At 43.6% G+C, this 24,360-nt stretch overlaps 1 protein-coding gene across 2 annotated transcripts in view; it reads left to right on the top strand.

Annotated features, from left to right (window-relative positions):
• The window catches only part of TRPM8 (transient receptor potential cation channel subfamily M member 8), a 120,023-nt gene that overhangs the window by 23,268 nt on the left and 72,395 nt on the right, over positions 1-24,360 (top strand). For both annotated transcript variants that reach the window (XM_030580838.1, XM_030580837.1), the window contains exons 2-8: positions 1,972-2,089; positions 4,956-5,029; positions 15,585-15,741; positions 17,563-17,740; positions 18,796-18,968; positions 20,323-20,497; positions 23,549-23,616. In XM_030580838.1, the coding sequence (XP_030436698.1) occupies positions 1,991-2,089; positions 4,956-5,029; positions 15,585-15,741; positions 17,563-17,740; positions 18,796-18,968; positions 20,323-20,497; positions 23,549-23,616 (924 nt within the window). In that variant the 5' untranslated portion in view covers positions 1,972-1,990. The remainder of the gene's footprint in view (positions 1-1,971; positions 2,090-4,955; positions 5,030-15,584; positions 15,742-17,562; positions 17,741-18,795; positions 18,969-20,322; positions 20,498-23,548; positions 23,617-24,360) is intronic.

Here is a 24,360-nt window from a genome sequence, read left to right as displayed (position 1 = left end):
AGTTCTTGAAATGACAAAAGCCTCTGAGGGGCAAAATGACTTCAAGACTGAAGTAGTGTTATATTTGGGGACAGCTTTAAGAATCCATTAACTCAGTAATGCTGAATTGTTATGGAACACATGGGACAGGTTGAGTAATTATACAGAGCTGATTTCTTATAATCAGTGCTGCTACAGAGCATATGAAGTGTATTCGCAATGATGGGACACAACGGGGTTGTTTTTGATAATAGCTAGTGAGAAGGTTGATAGGAAATTTCTGGGAACTGAGATTAGTTGAAAGACATCTAATGGCAAGAGGTGTAATTCTTTTGGGATGACAATAAGGAATGCATGTTACAGATGCAGGGCCAGATTCTGATCTCGGTTACACTGGTGAAGTTATGGAGTGAAAGTGTGGATTTCCACCAATGTGATTGGGATCAGAATCTGTCCCACAGTGAAGAATGATATTAAATATTTGAGTAGAACAGTTTTCTAGCCTAGGAACACACATTAAATATTTGCTGAACATTCATTAGAGAAGTGTAATATAAATAATACCTGATGGTAAGTCTCTTGAGCTAGCTTGTTTTATCGCCTTCTGGGGTTGCTTGCATGTTCTGAAATGGTATTTCCAGGCATTCATTGCTGTTTGTTTTTCTCCAGACTCATGAATAAATCACTTGCCAGTTTTCAATCACCAGAAGTCATGTGCCTTATCACACAGAAATGAGTATTATTTACAGGATAGAGGTGCTAAGTGACACTATTGTGTTCTCCATGCACAGAGGAGTGTATGGTCCCTGCACAAACATCTTGCACTCTAAATAGTCCAAAAGTGGGAAAAGGAAGTAATATTGGTCCCATTTTATGGATAGGGACTGAGGAGCAGAAAGATTGAGGCACTCAAGGTCACACTTGAAATTTGAGTCTGAATTGGGAATTGAACTTGATCTTCTGAATTCCAGCCTAGTGCCTTAACCACTAGTTCCCTTTTAGAAGGGAGAATATAGTTTGCTTCATTGCTAGGTGCCTTCTAAATAGTTTAGATACTTGCAACTTAAATTTATATTAGTGTTTCTATTTTCTGAGCTTCTGAATCTGGTTCAAATAGGCTCACTGCCATTGGGGCCAAGTTCTTATTCCTGAAAGTGCCTTAGTGAAGTCATAGTTAGAACTCTGTTCTGTGTAGCCTGGAGTACATATCCATCCATCCATCCATTTCAGCTTTCTCAATCCACCAGTGTGCCACTATGCCTTGATTCTAACTTCAAAGCCGCTTGGTATTGCAGTTCTAGGTCCTTCTGACTAGATCTGTGAATTATGCTTAGATGTGGCATATTAATGCAGTAATTTTTATAATGAAGATAGACTAGAATGAAACCATTAAATATCTTTTCATTATAGATATCAGAGAATGTGTCAAACCCAGGCGAGGAAGGGTATTCTTGTTAAATAGCGGGATTAGGATTGAAGAGATTGGGTTTCAGTTTCTGCCTCCCTGCACTTCCTCTGTGAAGTTAAGCAAACTCTTTGATCTCTCTGTGCCTTAGAATATTTCTGTAGGAATAATTCCTTTTGTCTGATTAGACAGTCAACTCTTTGGTGCAGCAACTGTACAGTACCTAGTGACACAACAAGGCTTCAATCTCTGTTGGGACCTCTAGGCGCCACATTATGTGAATTACTACAAGACTGCCCAACATGCTGAAATTTCAGCATCTCTACATCTATACGTTATGGAATATATTACACACTTCCTTTGCCTAAAGGTGTTAAGTGAGTCCTGGGAGGAATACCTGTTTCTTTCAGTACTCTGGCATGAGGGATTTGGGGTTTTTTAGATATTGTATTTCACATTCCAAAAACCAACTAGAATAATGAAGGCACTAATACAGGATTTTACTGGAACCCAAAGCACCAAGTGTGATCAAATTTTTGAAGGCTAACACTAATGTTGATCCCCAAAATCTTTCTCTCCCCCCACAGGTGGCTGCTTTAGGTTTGCATGGGCACCATGAGAACCAGAAGAAATGGCACTTTGGAAGGTTCAAAAATTCTTTACTCCAGTATATCTCGCAGCACAGATGTGTCGTACAGTGACAGTGTAAGTAACGGGCACAATGCATTTCCATGGTACGTGCGTGGGTGTAGTCTCACTTGGAACTCTGCCACAGTGAATTAGTCTCATACACAAGGAGGAAGATGTATAATGGGCTTGCAGCACTTTTTCCTTAAAGAAAAATACTGTTCTATTCTATAGCCAATGGCCTCTAAAGCTACTGTAAGATGTAGTAGGTAGGTCAGTGTCACAGAATGCTAGAACATTTTTTTTTTGAAGGACTTTATCCCAGTTCTGGACCTTCTGTGAGCAGCGATAGAATGCTGCCAAATTGTTTGGGTAGGTTTCCATTATGGACACTGGTAAATTAGAATGAATCATTACCTAATTTACCACTTGAAACTAGATGTCCAGAAATGAGAATTAAAGCACTACCCTCCTCCTCCTTGCCGCACATCCTGGATTCCAGGGACTTTTCCTTCATGCCAATCAAGACTCATTGGCTCTGACCCTCCGCTGCCTTGCACTTTGTGGAATTACCCGATCAGAGTAGCTGTATGTTACACTCACTTTTCATGGGTGTAAAAAATCCTTGCAAGGCGATGGACTTTGGAGCCTGGGTGCTGTGGGCAGCTGCAGATGGACTCCTTACAAGTGTGAGCTTGAGGGTATCCCATACACTAGTTTTCATACTGCCAAAATGATGAATTATTAATGTAAAATCTTATTAGCTTTTTGCTTTGGTGAATAGTACCTTTGAAAGAGCACTATACTTTGAAGTATAAGTAGCAGATCTCTCATATTTCAGATGTCCTTTAGGTTCCTATACGGGCGGGGACCAGAAGCGTCTAAAACCAAGAGAATGAACTTGTCTCATGAAATGGGCAGGCGTCTGAAATGGAACAGTGCAAATGAAATAACTTTTGAGATGGGCCCAAGCTATTTCAGTTGGCCCCAAGTCTGGATTCAGAACACCCCCAACTGAAATGTGTTCAGATCCAGGGTTTTGGTTTGGCTTATAGGCAGGGGGCAGCTGCAAAATGTGACATGGGGTCTGTGTTTGGATTCTGTCCCTCCTCCTTCTCTCGTAGTCTCAGGATGTTCAGGACTGCATGGCTTTGGTTTGGCTCACTTTTGAATAAACACTTGACATTTTATACAACGTTGATTTTTATATATAAATATAAATGGATCTCATGGTTTGAAACACGTCAGACTTGAGGTCTTTCCAAGTGCTTAGGAATGTAAATCTTTATTTGCAGTAGAATTTGTATCCAGGCTTCTTTCCTGGTCTAGATTTAAACTCCACCGTTAGCAGCAGCTGCACAAAAAGACCCCAAACAGGCTGTGCCTTTGAGAACTCTCCTATGGATAAAGGAGAACTCCACTTCACTGAAAAGATTCAGATTGTCATAGAACTAGTAGCAAAGGGAAGTAAACTGCTAAAGGCTGCAGTGCCTGTGTGTGGGGCACGTGCAGCAAGGAAATAAACTGTACTTCAGAGGAATGTGAATTCCCTCCTCTTGTTCCCAGTGGGGAGTAACTTTGCTACTCATCCACAATGGTAGCAACCTACTACTTCCCTCATCCTGGCTGACGTGTGGGCGTGGGCAAGGTTCTGCCAAATCTCTGCCCACTTATTCAGGTACGAGTGCCTGCGCCCAAGGCCAGGGGAGGCTGTGCAGGAGCGTAGAGGGCAGGGTGCAATCAATCTCCCCTTCCACGTCCGGATCCAGCACAGTCCACACCACGTTCTAGCCTTAAACAAATAAGAGTAAATAAAACACAATCATTTCATGATCAGATAGGAAGCTCCCATTTTGTTAGTCCCTGGAGGCAAATTAGGTGCAAAAGAATTAACATCTCCATAGAAACAGCTGCGTATCGGAGAGCTTCCAGTCACGTAAAGCAAGGTCTATTGCAGTGTTAAACACTTGGTGTATTTAATTTAGCAGAGTTTAATTATTAAATTAGAAATTGTTTTAAGGTAATTTCCATCTGAATTCCACTGGGGTTTGACTCGAGAGACTTCATCTCCTACTGGGGCATGCTGGGTTAGATTAAAATACCAAGTGGAGCTGGCATCTCTTTCGGTAGGGGCTAAGGGGAAAAAACGGTTTGTTTGGAATGTTGGCGATATGATTTTAAACACCATTTAGCAGGTGTGGTTAACTGCGATCCCATAACATTTCTAAAGGTGTTAAACCGGGTCTACACTAGGTGCTGAGTGGTGTTTAGAAGTGGGGACTGCTTTGTAACTTCTTGATATTGACCTAGTTATTGGGATGTTTGCTGTATGAACATGCTGGTTAAACCAACAGAGCTCTTAGAGAGCAAATAGGAAGATGAAGCCATGTTTCTAAATGTGAGCATGTGTAACCCCCACACCTTCTGGGTGTGCTGTTCTGTCCCGTCTAGTGGCATCGAGACCACTTAGAGAGAGAAAATGAGTCTGCTCTACAGCCTTAGATAAAAGCTCGTTGGCTTTTAGCTCATGCAGTAAGCTCCAGAAGTCCCCAGTTCGATCCTGCCCACCAACAACTGGGGTCTGTCAGCATTATACCTATCCCCAGCATGTGCTTAAGGGACAATGCAAGAGCTGTTTGCTTTGATGCTCATCATGTTAAAAACACCTTTTTTTCCTGATCCAAACAAGGCCTACTAGGACATTCTGATAGTTATTGATTTTTTTTTTTAAAAGTTCTTGTTTTAATATTTCTATTGTAGTTAAAGGATTTAGCTATCGCTTGCCATCCTCCTGTACTGCTGCGCCCACACTGACCCTGACGCTACATTGTGAACAAATGAATCACTGCAGTTTTCCTTTAAATGCCAGTGTAAGGCACCTGTGCTGCCTTTAAACAGTTTGCAGTGCTGAGCTAAAACTTTTCCCTCTAATTTTCCCCCAAAGGATTTGGTCACCTTCATTCAAGAACATTTTAAGAAGAGAGAATGTGTCTTCTTCACGAGAGATGCCAAGTCGACGTAAGCAAATACTTTGACCTTTGCTTTTTACAGGAGGAGGTAGTGCTGGTCGAGAGCAACGTAATGAAATAACAGTCAACGCCAGCATTAGGGTTTTGGGGAACTGCCAGTGCACTTCCTTGTGCACCCTTGTCTTCTAAGTCTCACCTTTTGCCTTCTACTTTTGCCTTCAATCTTTCTTTTCTCCTCTTCTCTAGTCATCTTCCCTGTGTTCTGGTCATGATCCAGGGGGAGGCCAGATACAGCTCTGGGTATGCTTAAGAGATTGGAGGGCAGAGGAAAATCTGCCATTCCAACACTCTGGATGGGAGGAGAGAGAAGGCCTCCAGTCTAGTCTACTCTGGAAAGTGAGTTTGATAAATTCAATCAAAGTTGAGACTATCATGCAGGGCTGGCCTTACCATGAGGTGTACTGAGGTGGCCGCCTCAGGTGCCAGACTCTGTGTTGTAGGGACGTGCACTAGGACCCAGAGTGTAGAAAATTGCATCTGGTGCCGGTGCATATGTATTCTCCCTGCTCTAGATGCACAGAGCTGGTGGAGGGCTGTGCTGGAGGAAGGAGGGCACAAGAGACATAACAGGCAGGCAGGAGAAAAGGTGAGAGGGAATAACAGAAAGCAGCAGGAGCTGCTGGGAGAGAGAGAGGAGAAGGCACCTCTTATGTACCTCTCCAGCACCCCCAGGAGCCTGGACTGATTCACACCAGCTTCTCAGGGAGCTTCCTGTTTCCTGCTGCTTCCCTGAACCCACTTGAGGAGAACAGGCAGTCAGCTGAAGTAGTAGGAGCCAGTTAGGCCCTTAAGATGCTGATATCTTCCCTCACTCAGGCCCTGCTACCAGCCTGCTTATTTGTTCCCTTCAACTGAGTGTTGAGAGCCATGTCAGAGAAAAACAGAGTTCTCACTTTCTGATTGGGTGCAGCAAGTCAGGTACTTTATTATCTCTAGCAATTTCGTGGAGGGAGAGAGCTAAACAGGTCTCTCCACAGTAAACAATTACAGCAGCATTTATACCTTTTGTAACATACAGTAATGAGCAACAGTTGCATTTTCTTTATATATAGGTCATCTTGATATCTTATTTTTCTCACTTCTATTTAGACTATAGTCTACATGCCATACTTTATCTAACACAAAGTTGCAACAACGTCTCACACAGTTCTTTCCCACTTGCCTCACACAATCCTCACTTCTACAAGTCTTGTGTTATTAGGGTTACAGCTAGCCTGACTCTTGCTCACAGAGGGGACTGTTTGCTTTGAAATTCCTGTCAGTTCTTGCTCTATTTCCACAGCAGCTATAGCTGGCACAGAACAGCAGTCATGAGTGGAAGAAGAAAACGCTCCTCTGGGGCAGCATTCAGAAAAAGAAAAGCTCCCTTTGCTTTCTTTCAATCTAAACAGGAAGGAGCTCTCCAGAGATACAGACACAAATGTTCACAGTGAGCCTTCCGGCCCCAGTGAGGATGTGAGTGGTGAGGGATGCCTGATCTTCCAGTTAGTCAGAGTGCAGGTGACCTGGCAGCTACTGCAGCATCCATATTTCCATCTCAAATGGATGTAACCATTCACATTCCTGAAGAAAAGTGTAGATCAGAGAAGAGTGTGGTGGAGGTGCAAGAAACAGCTGCTGCTGAGTTTAGTTCCTTAAGTCTAGATGATCCAGGACTGTGGACCCACATGAGCAGTAGCCTGAGGGACTTCCTTGTACTGCATGGGCCACAGCAAGTGAAAAACTTCATGTTCCCCAAAGTCAATGAAAATAGAAGTTTCCATCCAACACATTACTGGCATGAAATCCCTAATGTTGACAAAGTGGAGAGGCCATGGCTTATGTACTCAAAAATCGAGAATGTTGCATACTGTTTTTGATGCAAACTCTTCCAGTCTAATGTTCCAGCCACATTGGGTTCTACAGGGACAAAGGACTGGAAAAATCTGGCTAGAAATCTGGCATGCCATGAGAAGGCAGCAAATCACCAGAGAGCATTCCATAGGTGGAAAGAGCTTGAGATGAGTTTAAGGTTAAAGGCCACCATAGATGATTAGCATCAAGAGAAGACTGCATCAGGGTCTCTTTACTGGCAAAATGTTTTGAAAAGGTTCATGGCCATTGTGAGAGTGCTTGCTACCCAAACCTAGCACTGCATGGCACTTCAGATCAGCTGTATGTGCCAAACAATGGAAACTTCCTTAAAATTATGGAGCTGATGACTGAGTTTGATGCTGTACTCCAGGAGCATCGAAGAAGAGTCACCACCCAAGAAATCTACACACACCACTACCTTGGAAAAACAATTCAAAATGAGATCATACAGTTACTGGCAATAAAAGTCAAACAGTTTGGCAGATTTGATGTCGGAAAGATATTACTCTGTTATTCTGGACTGCATACCTGACATCAGCCATACGGAACAAATAACTTTAATGACATGTTTTGTAACAACAGATCCTAGTGAAAATGTCCCTGTAATGGTGACTGTCACAGAGCATTTTCTAGAATTTATTGACATTGATGATACTACAGGAGCTGGTGTGACAAATGTGCTTCTTAAAAAGCTGGAAGCTATGGGAATTGCAATAGCTGACATGAGAGGTCAAGGCTACGATAATGTTGCCAACATGAGAGGAAAGAACAGAGTGCAGACATGGATCCGAGAATTAAATCCTCGAGCTTTTTTTTGTCCCGTGCCATTCTCATTCATTGGTCAGTGGATGCAGCATCAGCTTCTAGTGAGGCTGCTGAATTTTTTTTAATGTAATTCAAAGCATCTATGTATTTATCTCTGCATCACCTCATCGATGGCAAATTTTGAAGCAACATCTGGGAACATCCTCTCTGATACTGAAACCATTGGGTGATGCATGATGGGAAAGTCACATGGAGGTGATAAACCCTATCAAACACCAAATTGGGAAGATAGATGATGCCATAGTTGACATTATGGAGGCTAATGCTATGACAGGAACTGTTCATGGGAGAACAGTGGGAGAGGGAAATGGAATCACCAGAAACGTACATAACTTCAAATTTCTGTATGGCTTAGTGTTGTGGCATGACCTACTGTTTGAAACAAATGTAGTAAGCAAGAGACTCCAAGGTGTTGACCTTGATATATCTGGAGCAATGGAACAACTGGACAAAGCAAAGTCATACCTACAGTCTTACCAGTCAGATGAGGGATTTCAAAACATTCAGAGTGCACAGAAATTGGCACAAGAACTTCACACTGAAGCTATTTTCCCACCCATTCAAGAATACAAGAGTCACCAAAGAAGATGACATTTTGATTACGAGGCACAGGATAATCCCATAAGAGACCCCAAACAGCAATTCAAAGTTGAATTCTTTAGCCAGGTGCTAGATTGTGCAATACAGTCAGTTGAACATTTCATGCAGCTCAAGGAACACAGCAGTATATTTGGGATGTTGTATGATATTCCAAAACTCCTCACTATACCTGAAGACCTACACCAGCAATGCAGGGCACTAGAGACTGTGTTGACACAAGATGACATGCGCGATATTGATGCGAGTGATTTAGGTGATGAACTGAAAGCCCTTTCAAGATACATTTCAGCAGGATCAACTCCAATATGTGCACAAATAAGATGACCACCCTCTTTCCAAATGCTTTAGTTGCTCTGCACATACTTCTAACACTTCCTGTAACAGTTGCCAGTGGAGAAAGCAGCTTCTCCAAGCTGAAGTTAATAAAAACACACCTACGCTCCACCTTGACATAGGAGAGGCTAATTGGCCTTGCAACCATCTCAATAGAGCATGAGCTGGCCCAGACCGTGGACCTTCAGCAGGAAGCAGTTCAAATCTTTGGAACCAAGAAGACACGAAAAGTACCACCTTGATTATTCAAAGAGATAAAAATGCCAGTGTTTACTATGCAGACAAGAAAAGTTACATTTGCTGTTCAGGCCTTTGAAAGTTAAGTGTTACTTTCAAGTTTTGAACAAGGCATTTTAAGTTGTTAGTCTTCCTTTATTGGGGTAGGTAGCAGAGCAGTACCATGAGAGGAGCAGAACAGGAAGAAGGCAGAAATGAGACCTTTCAAAGTTTTGGCCCAAGTGAGGGGGCATGGGGGCATCATTTGAGCTTCCCCCCTCAGGTGCCAAAATGTTGTGGGCCAGCCCTGCTGTCATGCAAGAGGGGGAGGGGGAAGGGCACCACGCCAGTAGGCATCTTTGCTCCCCACTAGCAGATTCCACGGCTCTCAAATGCCAGTTTTTGTATACAACTAGCTGGATAGCATAGACATGGGTACAGAATGAAGAAACAGGTATCAAGGGACAAGGCATATACAGGGCACTAATGATTGGCTGGGTGTTGCTGAATATCCCAACATCAAGTCCTATGGGAAATAATAAATTCAGTTGTCATGTTGTCTGGATCAGATGTAACATTATTTTACTGGCATTCATTTCAATGAAATGAATGGGGTCTCATAGGATTGATCTGAGGCGGCATATTATTTTTTATTTGTATTACCATAGCACGTAGGAGCCCTGGTCATGGACCAGGGCCCCCCTGTGCTGGATGCTGTACAAATCCAGAACAAAAAATGGCCCCTGCCTCAAAGAACTTACAGTTGAAGTCTAAAACAGGAGACAACAGATGGATACAGACAGAAAGGGGAGTACAGGGAAATGCTGAGCCAGTACTGATCAGTATGATAGGCAGTGGTCTCAGCACACCTGTGGCCTAGGTGTTCTCAAGTTTTTTTAGCTATCACAGAAACAGAGTTTTAAAGAGGGTTTTGAAGGTAAATAATGAGAGCTTTGCAGGTGTTGGTCCTTGGGAAGAGCTCCCCAGGAGGGGCAGCGTGGGGGAAAATGTGAAGGTGCTTATTTGAAAACTCAACAAGCGGGTGGTTAAGGCTGGTATCATGGACCAATCAGAGATGGTGGTCATATCTCATTCACTATCGAGATGTTGGGGATGGGCCTTGAAAGTGAGGGCAAGCTACTCTTCAATGTGAGAGAAGAGGGAGCCAGGGGAGGGATACAAAAGGAGGGGTGATATAGTCAAAGCGACAGGCTAAGAAAATGATCTTGGCAGCAGGATTCTGAATGGGGCAAAACTGCATTTCTCAAGGACAAAGAGAAGGTGGCTGCAGTAATTGAGACACGAGCTGAAAAGAGCATCAGTAAAAGAATCTTTCATCCCTGGTAGCATTCAGGGCACTCTTTACACCATACGTTTAGAGTAAACTACGTTACTAGGGAAATTCAACAACTCTCAGGAACTTCATAGGTTCCAAGACAGAAGGGACCATTATGATGATCTAGTTTGGCATCCTGTATAACACAGGCCAGAGAATTTCCCCAAAATAATTCCTAGAGCTCATCTTGTAGAAAAACATCTAATCTTGGTTTAAAGATTAACCAGATTCTCCATCACTGACAATCACTCTCATTGTTAAAAATGTACACCTGGCTTTCAGTCTGAATAGGTCGAGCTTCGTCTTCCAGCCCTGCTGCATCTCACCTAAAGGCAAATCTAAATGAAGGAACTGGTTAATAATTGATACACAGGGCCGGCTCTAGTTTTGTTGCTGCCCCAGGCAAAAAAAATTTTGGCTGCCCCCCGTCCCAGCCCTGGGATCCCCCCCACCCACACCCCCTGCCGCCCCAGCGCTGGGCTCCCCCCTTTCCCCCACTGTGCCATCCCCCCCACCCCGCTGCCGCCCCAGCGCTGGGCTCCCCCCTTTCCCCCACCTGTGCCATCCCCCCCCACCCCGCTGCTGCCCCAGCACTGGGCTCTCCCCCCCCTCACCAGTGCCCCCCCCACACACACCTCCTGCTGCCCCAGCCCTGGGCTCTCCCCCCTCACCTGCACCCTCCTTCCACCCCAGCCCTGGGTCACTGGTAACTCGCTCCCAGGCCGGGACATTCAGCAGGAATTTTGGATGTGCATAAAACACAGACAGGATTGGTTCCCATATGGTTACAGAGCTGCAGTAAAGTGGAACACTTTTCAGATTGTGTGATTGGAGGCTATCTGGATGCATGTTATAAGACTGTCCTCCATAAATGAGGAAAAGTTGAGGTGCCTTTAATATTCTTTTGTTCCACTCTTTGTTTCTATGGGAATTTGCCAATGCAGTATCAGTGTCTTCCTTACAAACAAACAAAAAGGCAATGGCTGTTGAAAATAGCAATTCCAGTCCTAATACCCACTGGGAAGCATTTCTTGCTCAATTTCATCCTACTTTTTCTACAGCAAGTTGCAGTGGATCAGTATATTTGATTTGGGAGAAATGAAGTAACAGCTGCCCAAACTGAGCTTGAGCACTCCTGAATTTTGAGGTGTTCAAATCTGGAAGGCAGATGCTGGGGGTGTGTATGGAGGGGGGGGTGGGCTGTGGGCTCCGCAGAGGAGCACGGCAGCATGTATGCAGCAGCATGTCTGGAGCTGCGCGGAGCCAGACATGCTGGTCTGAGTGGCACGCTAAGGGGGCTGGGGGTTGGAAAGGGGTTCTGGGGGGGCAGTCGAGGGACAGGGAGCGGGGGGGTTGGATGGGGCAGAGGTTCAGGGGAGCAGTCAGCGGACAGGCAGCGGTTGGATAGGCATGGGAGTCCCAGGGGTTTGTCAGGGGACAGGTAGAGTGTGGGGTCCTGGGGGAAAGTTGGAGAGGTCTCAGGAGGGGGCAGTTGGGGACAAGGAGAAGGGAGGCTTAGATAGGAGGTAGGGTCCCAGGGGGCAGTTAAGGGCAGGGGTCCTAGAAGGGGGTAATCAGGAGACAAGGACCAGCAGCGCTTAGATAGGGGGTGGGGTTCTGGGGGGCAGTTAGGGGCAGGGGTCCCGGAATGGGGTGATCAGGGGATGGGGGGGTTGGATGGGTTGGGGTTTCTGTGGGGGGCAGTCAGAGGGAGTGGATGGTGGAGAGTGGGGCTTCCCTCCCCCTGGAGTGTCCTGTTCTTTGAACGTTAAAATATGCTCTCCCTACCATTCACAGCATTCACACCATGCTGCCGCATGAGGTCCCCCTCCTTCCTTTCCAATTGGTAGTGCCCAAGGGAACGCTGGGAAATGTAGTTCTTTCCCTACTCCAGGGCTGGCTCTATAGGCAGGGAGCTAACCAAGGAACTACAGCTCGCAGAGCCCCCTGTTGGTTCTCAGCTCCCAAGCCGCCCTGCAAATAGGCTGCCCCAAGCAGGTGCTCGCAGAGCCGCCCCTGTTGATACGGCAACAAAACCCAACTGTTGCATGTCTGAGGACTTGCATGCTCCCCTTCAGCACGGGAGCCTCTCCTCTTACATATAAACTGCAGCATGCTTTCCCATAACCTCAGAGAAGCCCTTTGTTGGAGTTCTGTAGGGTTTCAGCTTTGGGGAACGGTGGAAAAAGGACAGATACCTGGTTCTCACCAGATTCTCCCTTCACAAATCAAGGAGGAAAATATCAGACATTACTGCAGCATTTCCATTCTGTAGAGCCCACCTCCATCCCTTCCTTTTAGGAGAGAGAGGTTGGATAGCTGCCATGTTCAATCCCAGAGAGGGCTGTGCCTGCTTGGTGCGAGAACAATATATATATTGTCTGTCATCAAAGTTCCCAATTAACACATTGGCACTTTATATTCCTAGAGAATTTATGAAGCATTTTAGAATTCTGAAATAGGCAAGCTATTCATCTTCAATCCAGTTCTTTCAGAGTGTTGGAAACCCTGGGTTCATAAAGCCTTTTCCCCTTCTTTATTTCAACTTCCCTATCTGCACTGAGCTGCTCTTCAGAAGGAAGTCAGTGCTGTGTTCTCAGACGTCCAGAAGAGAAAGGAATATATGACATGTTCTTGTCCATAATCATCTCCTGAGAGAACTCCTCAGAGACCTTGCAGATAATCAGGGATGTTAACATTCTTATAAACATATGGCAACAGATGGCCAGACCACTGTAGGTATCTTCTTGAGAACAGCACAAAAATGGAGGTTGGAGTCCAGATGGGTTGCATTGCATTAGCTTCATGCTCATACAGACTTACCCTAGGGGCTACTTCCGACAGTCCGAAACAGCTCTGTTTGGATGGTGTTGGGGTCAAGTGTCTCTTCCAGATTTTTGGCTTATGCAGGACAACATTGAAACCTCACCAGCTTATTTGTCTGGAGCACACTTGGATTTCTTGAGTAAGAGAACAAATTAATCTTCATGAACTGGCAGTGTTGCTGAGAAGCACATAGAATCCTTTCATTAAAAAGTCTTGCTGTGATATATCCTCTAAAGCAGTGGTGGACAACCTGCGGTTCACTAGAGTAATCTGATTGCGGGCCGCGAGATGTTTTGCTGACATTGACTGTTTGCAGGCATGGCCCCCTCCAGCTCCCATTGGCCAGGAATGGCGAACCACAGCCAGTGGGAGCTGCTGGGGCCCATGCCTGTGGGTGGTCAACGTCAGCAAAATGTCTTGCGGCCTGTGATCAGGTTACCCTGATGGGCCGCAGGTTGCCCACCACCGCTCTAAAGTGTGCTTTAGCTAAGGGTGTCGCACTAATTTTGATGGTCTCAGATTACGGGTCAAGTCTAAAGACCTAGGCAATTGTTCAAGTCTTCACTTTAAAGTCTGTTTGGTCTGTTGCCTTTCAGAATTCTACTGTACTCCACAATGATATTTGGTGGGATGCCACTATTATATCTGGCATTCACTTTTTGATTTTTCAAAGATATAATTAGCATCAGATAAGCACCTGTGTCCTGCTGTTTAGCATTATGAATAGAGGTCAGTCTGCAGCCCAACCATAGCAATTCACATATATTATTTCAGAGAAAAAAGCTTTTAGCTGGTCATTTCTACACTTTTATAAACAGCCCTTGTGTATGTCATATCACCTTGGGATCAATTTTCTGCATCACCCACCCTTAAATTTCAAAGCAATGTTAGTATATTCTGTTACCATGAAATGTGCTTCATTCCTATTTCTCTCTCCCCCACCCCCACCCCCACCCCTACACACCCCTACCCCACCACCTATGGCCATTGTTGAAAATATTTATGGACCAAAAATTTCTGATTATTTTTGACAGTGACTATTTCTAAGGATGGGTTTTTCCTCTATACTGTAAGCAGCCCATTTTCACTGTCCGGGATTTTCACTCTCTGCAATATGGTCCAGGTAGCCCAGCTCAGAACACCCATCCTCATCCAGAGAAAGGAGGCCTTGTAGTTAGCTTCAGTGGCTCAGGTACAGAGGTATCTCACTCACTAGCCTTCACTTCCAGCTCCTTTGGCTGCAAGCTGGACTCCAACTTTAGCTCCATGAACCCTATTGCCTGGTACCATGGACCCATGCAGGAAGCCTGCAGTGTAACCCAGTAACACTCCCTTGTAAGGAAAGTTGGAGAGCAAGAGGCAGATACTGGGCTGTGTCCTGTCTGTAACAAAATGCTGGGCTCCTGGCTGCAGCACAATGGCCAACTCTGTGGCAGAATTGCTGAACGCCATACATCTTAGAAAACGCCAGAGTTCATAAAGCCTCGAATAAAATGAATGGAGCTGGTCACATCCTTTGGAGTTACTGTTTAAAGCTTTCTGCAGACGCAGGTGGGTGCCATGTACATTGCATTGATTTACTGCATTGAACAGATAACCTTGGAAATATGAAACAGGAAATCTTCACAACCATAAGAACAAGGTTTTTCTTTTATTAAAAGCAAAGCTGAGGTTCTGGAACATGATGTAAATTGGGTGGTGGTGGAAAACCTGGTGCCCTGTGTATAGGGCTTATCTCTAGAGGAGTCACATACTGTAACTTTTATGTTTTTTCAATCCACCTGGGTGGTGGATACCAAGACATGTTGAGATGATCCTAGGATGTCATCACTGGGAGTCCCCAAGTCATAGGCCTCAGATAGTGAAGGGACTTAAGTTCAAGTTGGCATCATCTGACTCATGGTGGGATTTAGTTTAGAAGGAAATGTTATGGTGTTAGTACATTAAGATGGAAACCATCAGAAAGGCACTAAGAAACAGCTTCAATCTGGCCAAAGCAGGGCAAAAGGGAGAGGGATTTAAAAATCCCTCATTGTCTCAACAAGAAAAAGGTCAGAGCCCCTCTAATATGGAGCAGAGTAGGTGTTGACACGTGTTGGATTTAGTACATAAACAAGATGAGGTCTTTCTGTAATGTTACAGAGTTAGAGCACTAAATCTATGTTTTGTTTGTATGACATGAATACTTGAAAATACGTGTTAGCTTTTGAGTTTGTTTTCCTCAGTCTTTCCCACTTGCATAGACCTCAGCTATAGATGTTACATTTCACCTTGGGCCTTGCGCATCTTTCTGGCCAAGCCCCGTAACTACTCAGTTTTGTTCAAGAATAAAACTTTAAATTCCCCTTTAGAAGTATTCTATTTATTCGAGCACAAGTTGTAATATTATAGTTGCACAATGTGCAGCCAACCTACTTGTCAAATACATGTGGAAAAGCTGCTCACCAGTCTTTGTTGTCATTATGCTATCAGTCACTGAAAGAAAAGAATATTTATGTTCTGGGCAAAAGATATTAATCTGTTTGTTTTTTTTTCTATTCACTCTTCTTGGCAGGGACAACTTGTGTAAGTGTGGGTATTCCAAAAGCCAACATATAGAGGGGACGCAGGTAAATAACACAGAGAAATGGAGTTATAGGAAACACACACAAGAATTTCCTACTGATGCTTTTGGTGACATTCAGTTTGAAAATCTTGGGAAAAGAGGGAAGGTGAGTAACTGCTGAGCTGACACTGGGTATTTTAACTCCAACCTATCCATAAATGGATTCTGCCCTGTGACTTTTTTTGCATTAGCCTTTATAAAATTTAGAATAATTAAAAAGAAGACAAAACAATCAAAGGGGGGGGAAAAAGATGCTTAGATTTTTCGATCACAAGGAACCTAAAGTTAGGTACCTAAATAAGCAATCTAATTGTTGTCAAGCCAGTGAGAATGGCTGGGTGCTGAGCATTTTGGAAAATGGCAACTTATTTAAGGTTTAACAGAGCTGTTAAAAAATATGACCTGTTTTAATGTTGGAAAATAGGGTTAAATGTACTTTTTGGAGAAAAATTTGTTTTTCTGAAATGATATATATAAAAAATTTTGGGGAACAAACACTGGTTTTAAAATTCTTGTTTTTTCCAATTGGAGAAAGTTGGGGAAACAGTCAAGAATGAATTTCCCCCAACTTTACCACATTTTTAATCACTCCCACTACATTCACATATTTTCAAGTGGGTAAAAACCTTAAAAGAAACCAAAAAAATTAAAAAATGGAAACAAAAAAATTTCATTTAGAAACAAAATAGCTTTGAAATGAAAAAAAATTTCATTTCAAAGCTATTTTGTTTCTAAATGAAATTTTTTTTCATTCAGTTTCAAATGCAAAAATTCTGTGGAATATTGAAAAAAATTGGGCTGAAAAATTTCAGTTGGGATTTTTTTCTTGCGAAGTTTCTTGCAGGGAAATTCCCATTTTCCACAGAGCTCAATATGGATTTCGAAGATTTTTGGATGATCTTGTGCCCAGTTTTAAATGTTCAGATGGCCATATCTGAAGATCCCGTAACACCTTAATGATGTTCAGGGACGTTACACTGTTCACGTAACTCAAATTGCATAGCTTAGATCGACTTTTCCCTTTAGTGTAGACAAGGCCCGAGTATTCCATGGGAAGCCAGTGTAGAGCGCAGAGAACAGGGTTGTGGTTGTGGTAGCCCATGTTTCTGGGGAGACATGCTGTTGGAGTTTCCTAAGAGCTGATGACTTCATGCACAGGTAAATCACAAGCAGAGAGAATATCTGAATCCCATCTGCTACCTCTCAGGTGAGAGCCTTAATCACCATGCACAGAGCCATGTGTGCTCTCCCCACCCCCGCCCCAATAAGTATTTAAGAATAGATACAAGTGGAACATCTGCAGTAGGAGAGATTGGGAGCCACCCACCCTGGACTAGCCTAGAGCCTGATGATAAGGATGTTCACCTGACAGGGAGATGATGTGAGTTCAAGTTCCTGATCCAGAGTGGGGACTCAGCCCTGGGTCTCATATTGTCGGCAAGTGCCCTAACCACAGGGCTAAAGGCTATAAGGGCAGAGAGAGGGGAAAACATCCTTTATCTGAATCTGATCTTGAGAAACTTTTTCCCCCAACCAAAACTAATTGGATCAAAATCACCAATAGTTTCAGGTTGGCGGAAACTGCATTTTTTTTTTTGAATAAATTTGTTTGAAAAAACTTAGTCCATCTCTATTCAGGTGTCTTAGGAGTGGGGAAAATACAGGTAATAAAACAGATGTTTAGAAAATGCACGCTGGGCCTGATTCTCCATTGCTTTGCACTTCGGTCATTTACTGCTGTGCAATGCAGGTGACAAATGTCACCTAATGGAACGATTTTGACACCTGCTTTGTATTTTGTTTAGATATAAATGGTTGCATGGAGGGCAAGGGAGTGGGGAACCAGGCCATTGCTTTGAGACAAAATGGAATTACTCTTTTGCCATTTATTGCTGCTAACCCTGCATTGTGTCCTCTCTCATTGAAGTACATCCGGTTGTCCTACGACACAGACTCTGAAATGCTCTATGATCTGATGACTCAACACTGGCACCTGAAAAATCCCAACCTTGTCATCTCCGTCACAGGGGGAGCAAAAAACTTTGCTCTAAAGCCGCGGATGCGCAAGATATTCAGCAGGCTGATCTACATTGCCCAGTCCAAAGGTGAAAGGGGTATCTGGGCTGCCTTGAAGCTACTAATTTTTATGTTGTTCCTCCACTGGGCTAGCCTGGTATCTCTTGGTTTGTCAGTATACTGGATAAACGGTGATGTTAGACCCTAATATAGAGAAAGGAAAATAGATTATCAGGGAATATGCATCAAGAGACAGATCCTGGTCCCATTGAAGCCCATGCAAGTCTTTTAATTAAATTAATGTGGACTTAATTTGGGGAAAAACGAGGCATATATCTTGGGGCAAGTCTCTCTTTTTTGATGCCACTTTGAGTGTCCCCATGTCTTTTACAATCATTTATGTAATGAATACCTGTGAATTCCGTTGTAGCCATTGGCACATAGAGTAGGATAATAGAAAAAGCAAATTATTACAATTTGTATTAAAAAAAACCTGGGTGAAGTTCACACCTAGTGTGACCCCTTTCTGAAGTCAAAAGAGTTCAAGCAAGTGAGGAACTTGGTTCAGTGAGTGCAATTGTGATTTAGCTGAAGTGAGAAGTGATTATTTCAATCAGCTGACATATTAGCCTTCCACCAAATAAAGCTGGTGGAGGAGAAGAAGAAGCTGTGACTAGTCAGCAGAGAGGCAGCGCTTTCTATTAGTGGTTGCCTGTTTAGTCCCTTCAGACAAGTATGGCCTAATGACGTGGGAACTGGGTGGAGAGCCATTCTTGGCTTTGCCAAGGGTGTCCTTTGTAGCTTTGGGTAAGTCTCCTAACATCTCTTCTTCCTGTATCATAGGGGAATTAACATATCTCTTGTGATCTATGAGGATAGATTAGTGGGCTTAGTGTCTTGAAGGTGAACAACCCCGAGGGCCAAAATCTCCATTGCCTTGCCCTTTTGCGTTGTCACTTGCATCGGTGCACAGTACTGCCACATCAGTGTCTTGCACCCACGTAACACAGGCCTTCATGACTACACGAGATGTGAGGCAGTGGAGAATTGGGGATGACACATGCACATATCTATAAAGACAGGAACTTTTTGTGCACAGTGGTAGGTCTGTGGCTAAATTTCATTTGGTACCTGCCATCTGCAGGGGCCTGGATTTTCACAGGAGGCACTCACTATGGACTGATGAAATACATTGGAGAGGTGGTGAGAGACAACACCATCAGTAGGAGCTCAGAGGAGAACGTGGTGGCTATCGGCATAGCAGCCTGGGGAATGATTTCCAACCGGGATAGTCTGATCAGAAGCAGTGATACTGAGGTGAGGAACATGTAGTGCTGTCAATGAGGTCATGGGAAGCCAGTGAAAACCCTACAAAACTGAGTTTTTTATATTCTGACCAAATGCAGTCTACTCTCCGTAAATGCCTCACTGCTCTCCATCCACACCTCTGTCTGCATGGAGCCTGATGCCATTGACCTGTGACTGATTTGGATGTAAGGTCCTATTAGAAACTCTTCCTGCTACAGAACTTGTGCTGTGTTGTAAAATAGTCAGGGCCTATTTAAAGATAATAGTTAAACGACAAATGAGATATATTGCACTCCCAATTTGTGCATTGGATTTTGAAAAAGACGTGCCACTTAGACTCAGTCAGGTGGATTCACTAAAGGAGAAGGGGGCAATATTGTCTCTCTTGTCCATCTGAGCTGCACTTCTGCACAGGAACAAGGTGGATGGTCAAAGATGTCTTTATGCACCTTTGTGTTCTCTCATTTCTGGCGCTAGCCATGTGCCTGGGTACGCTAGGTTCTCTAACTCATTCGTCTGCTAGTGATCCTAAGAGGTTATTCCAGCAGCCACTGGTTGCTGTGGCATAAGAATATAAGGTTGTGGCGGCAAAAGGGGAGGCTTGTTTTGCACAGTAGAGGCTGAGGGAATGCAAAGAGGCACTCAGTAGTTCTTGGGTTGAACTGTGGCATGTGCCAGAAATTTCTGTAAGGCAATGGTGGTATTGTATATGTTGGTAAAGGCAGAAATTTCAGCTGAAGAGGAGGAGAAATAAACCAGCATGTCTGATCCTATGTCCACTCTGCTAGATTTCTTAGAGAACATTAGCAAAATAGTGGACGAAGGAGACAATAGATAGTGAGGGTTTTCAAAAAAAACCCAAACTAAGTAGCATTAAGGAAACAAAGTCTTGGGGTGAGGGGTAAAGGATGGTCATAAATTAGAAAGTGGTTAAAACGGAGGAGAAATGAATTGTGAATTTTCAACGTGGCCTAGCAGGATTCAAAAATCACTAGACATCTATATGAGTAACGAAAACATCCACAGTTCCGTTATATAAAATAAAACTATAGGAGGTGTAAGCCCTGACTCTCCTGGGCACAAGCCCACCACATGGAGGAAGGGAAGAATACCCTCTGTGGACAGGTTATTCCATAACTGACTTATGAGTGCTCTTGCAACTTTCACTGAAGCAGCTGGTGCTGGTCATGGGCTAGATGGACCTTTGCTCTGAACTGGTCTGGAAGTTCTTATGCTGCTAAAAACTGGAAAATAATAGAACAATAGTGATGCCCCTCCCACCAACCTGCTGTGGCCCCATTTCAAATACTGCATGTACCATGCCCTTCTGAACTTAATGGAAACCCTTTGCTGATGTTTCTAGGGGTACTATTCAGCCCACTACATAATGGATGACCTTAAGAGGGACCCATTGTATTGCCTGGACAATAACCACACCCACTTATTGCTGGTTGATAACGGCACCCATGGACATCCAGCAATAGAGGCTAAGCTACGGACACAGTTAGAAAAATACATTTCGGAACGCGTTATCCCAGGTTGGTGCAGTTCTCTAACTTCAGATCATTCTGCTCAGGTGCTACAGGGTTAGATGCTACAGAACAAACTGTGGGAGGAAACAAGCTTTGCCATGCAATGGATGACAAGCGTTTTGCTCATATGCCTAATAACAGAAGGTTTCTGATGGTATACTGTCAATGTGACCCATGGTGATATGTGTATGTTTCAAGGAGAATATACTTCCCATAGGTACAGATACGTAGAGCTTACATACTCGTGCAATAATCTGTTTGAGGTTGACCACAAAGTACAATTGACTGGGTAAGGTGAATTTCAGGTACTATATGGGATAAACATTCCTTTCAGTTCAGGAATCAAAGTGATTTCACTTGCTGTGTCAGAAGAGATCACCTGATGGGCCCAGGTTGTTTTCCATGCTTATACTCTATCTGTTGGGAATTCATGCCATTTGACACATGCTGGTGTGTTGGGAGAAGGGTTGCCTGAGGAATCTGGGATTTGCCCTTGGGTCACACCTCTGGACTCAACTGGCTGTCTGTTTTTTTTAGGCTGACTGTTGCTTCTTGTTTATTATGATCTTTATTGTGTGGTGCTTTGCACAGCACATGGCATGGTGGGAACCTGACTAGGGCTCCTAGCCACTATGTTAATATAAATAATAACCAGTGCTGATTATTAGCCACTACATGAATCATTCTGAAATAAATAAAATCAGTTTTATACATTAGTGTTATTAAGTGTATATATTCACTGAGGCAATAAAACTGCACAAACTCATTACATGGCTTTAATTTCAATAAATATGTTATCAACTAGTGTTTAACTTATGAAATTCCTATTACATTAAACCCTTTAGATGTAATTATAGGTGCTATATCTTGATTTTCTAATGATTAAATTTACATCCATGTTAATGGTCCATCAGCCTAACTTCTCGATTAACTTATTCCTTTAATAATTACTAAAGTATAAATCTACCTATCATGATTCTGCATGTGTGCATGTATATATTTTTGTGTACGGATAATAGAAACACAGGATAGTGGTAGGTAGATTTAGAAAAGAATCTTGGACTTTGGCATAGGCCTAAACAGTCTGACACTCCCAACGTCCAGTCGGGATTGTAATCTGACCTAACATACGAATGTTTCAGATAACCACCACTCTATACCAGAATAATTCAAAACCTTGAACTCAAGCAGTTCCAGTGTGCATGTGAAAATTGTAGATCTAAATTTACAGCTCAAACTCTACCCATTGTTATAGCACAGATTGTGCCTCTGTGCACAGCCCTGACCAAGGAATGATCTGACCTGACTCATGAGTAGTGTTGGGCCTCTGAAGTATAAGTCCTCCTCTGCTCCCATTGAGTGCTAGGCAATATACTGCTGCAGCCTTTTATAAGGCAGAGCATGTTCCCCTCCTCACACTGCCATGGCTCCACCCCTTCCTGTCCACCCCCATCTCTTCCTGCTGACATGCTCATGGGGGACATTTTGGATGCTTAAGTCCTGCTTTTTCCCCATTCCACGTGGCTGGGGCTGCATTCCAGACGAGCCAAATGCATGTGTGCAGAAGCTGGCTTTGAGCTGTCCTCCCACCTACTCCTGCTGTGCAGGTGCGTTAGTCTCAGCCACAACCTAGAAGGGGCATCCACTCTCCTATGTCACGAGAATGCAGGATCAGGGCCCTGGCAGAAGGACTATTTCTCTTTAAAGTTATTGCACCAGAATTAAATCATAGAGTCATAGATTGAATATCAGAGTTGGAAGGGACCTCAAGAGGTCATCTAGTCCAACCCCCTGCTCAAAGCAGGACCAATCCCCAACTAAATCATCCCAGCCAGGGCTTTGTCAAACCTGACCTTAAAAACCTCTAAGGAAGGAGATTCCACCACCTCCCTAGATAACCCATTCCAGTGCTTCACCACCCTCCTAGTAAAAAAGTTTTTTTCCTAATATCCAACCTAAACCTCCCCCACTGCAACTTGAGACCATTACTCCTTGTTCTGTCATCAGGTACCACTGAGAACAGTCTAGATCCATCCTCTTTGGAACCCCCTTTCAGGTAGTTGAAAGCAGCTATCAAATACCCCCTCATTCTTCTCTTCTGCAGAGTAAACAATCCCAGTTTCCTCAGCCACTCCTCATAAGTCATGTGCTCCAGCCCCCTAATCATTTTTGTTGCCCTCCGCTGGACTCTTTCCAATTTTTCCACATCCTTCTTGTAGTGTGGAGCCCAAAACTGGACACAGTACTCCAGATGAGGCCTCACCAATGTCAAATAGAGGGGAATGATCATGTCCCTTGATCTGCTGGCAATGCCCCTACTTATACAGCCCAAAATGCCATTAGCCTTCTTGGCAACAAGGGCACACTGTTGACTCATATCCAGCTTCTCGTCCATTGTAACCCCTAGGTCCTTTTCTGCAGGACTGCTTCCTAGCCATTCTGTCCCTAGTCTGTAACAGTGAATGGGATTCTTCTGTCCTAAGTGCAGGACTCTGCACTTGTCCTTGTTGAATCTTTCTGAATGTTGGCATGTGATTGGTTTTTTTCTTGAACTCTTACTCCTAGAGTCATCTGATTATGGTAGAATCTTTCTTTTGTTTTAAATTTACAGCCCTGTTGCTTGCAAGGAGAAACTTGAAGACCTGAATGCTAAAGGGTCAGAAATCAGCATGCAAATAACCCCCTCCACCCCAAGTCATGTGATGTTTAGTTTTTTTTTTTAAGCACTGTACATTGGCAATACTAATTACTTAAGTCTTTAGCCTTGCTTTGTTACTTCTGGGAAGACTGCATGTCAGTGTTGATACCTGACACTAGATTAGGCAAAATGGGTTAGTGAGAATAACTAAAGGTCATGTAACAATGGAGTAGATGACTTTGAAAATAGTTTGGTTAAATCAGCTGAAAGCCAGGAATACGAGTATTTGTGTGTAAAATATTATCAAACCCAAGTCCAATAAACCAGTGTATAAGTGGCTATTGTGAAGCATAAAAATTGTTCAAATACATTGATACTGCAAAGCAAGACCCTCTCCCTTTTTTGGGGGTATATTTCAGATTCTAATTATGGAGGGAAGATTCCAATTGTGTGTTTCACCCAAGGAGGAGGGAAAGAAACTTTGAAGGTAAGTCTTAAAATAAGCCAGAAAAATTAAGTGTCCTGTGGTGTCTTGTCACAATTTTAACTGTATTCTAGATGAGGCGGGTAGCAAAGTATTAAGATTGCCTGACACTTTCCATTATGAGACCCTATTTTCAAGTGTGTTTAACTTTTTTCCAAATTTGGGCTGAAATTTTCCATGACACGTCTGCCTCAGGCTGAAATGTTTTAGGGTTTCAGCCAACATGGATAAGCTGTTTGTGAGAAAGGTTAGAGGACTTTTTTGTGTGTGCAATGTTAAAAAACAAAGCAAAACTCTGATCTTTAATTTGAGAATCTGTAGTGCCCCATGCTTTGGAGCAGGGACTTGTGTTAGAGATGTGCCTTTTGCTGTTCCTGTGAATATCCACTGAAATTTGAAAAAAAATCTTAGTTCACACATTATCAGTAGAGACCAGGGTTTAACAGCTAAGTTCCCCAAGGATTCTATCTGTACTGGGCATGCTCCATCTCAATCCTGTTCAGGACTTTCCCTGCAATTGCAGCTCTGGGCTATACCAGTTGTCACAATTCAGGGCAGTTGCACCTCTATTTCCCCATCATGGTCCACCAAGAGCACCCAGTCTATACCCCTCAGCAGTCACCTCTCTTGGGAGGAGATGCAAGTCTCTCTCCCTCCTGACTGGGTCTTTTTCAGGCTGCACAGTTCCCTACCTCTGTCGTGATATTCCCAGCAAGCCAGACTGCCTGATCAGCCCAACGTTGGCAC

This window comes from Gopherus evgoodei, chromosome 11 (genome assembly GCF_007399415.2).
Source record: "Gopherus evgoodei ecotype Sinaloan lineage chromosome 11, rGopEvg1_v1.p, whole genome shotgun sequence".
In the NCBI taxonomy this organism is placed as follows: domain Eukaryota; kingdom Metazoa; phylum Chordata; order Testudines; family Testudinidae; genus Gopherus; species Gopherus evgoodei.
The sequence above is the reverse complement of the archived record's forward strand: the minus strand, read 5'-3'. Positions and strand labels throughout refer to the sequence as shown.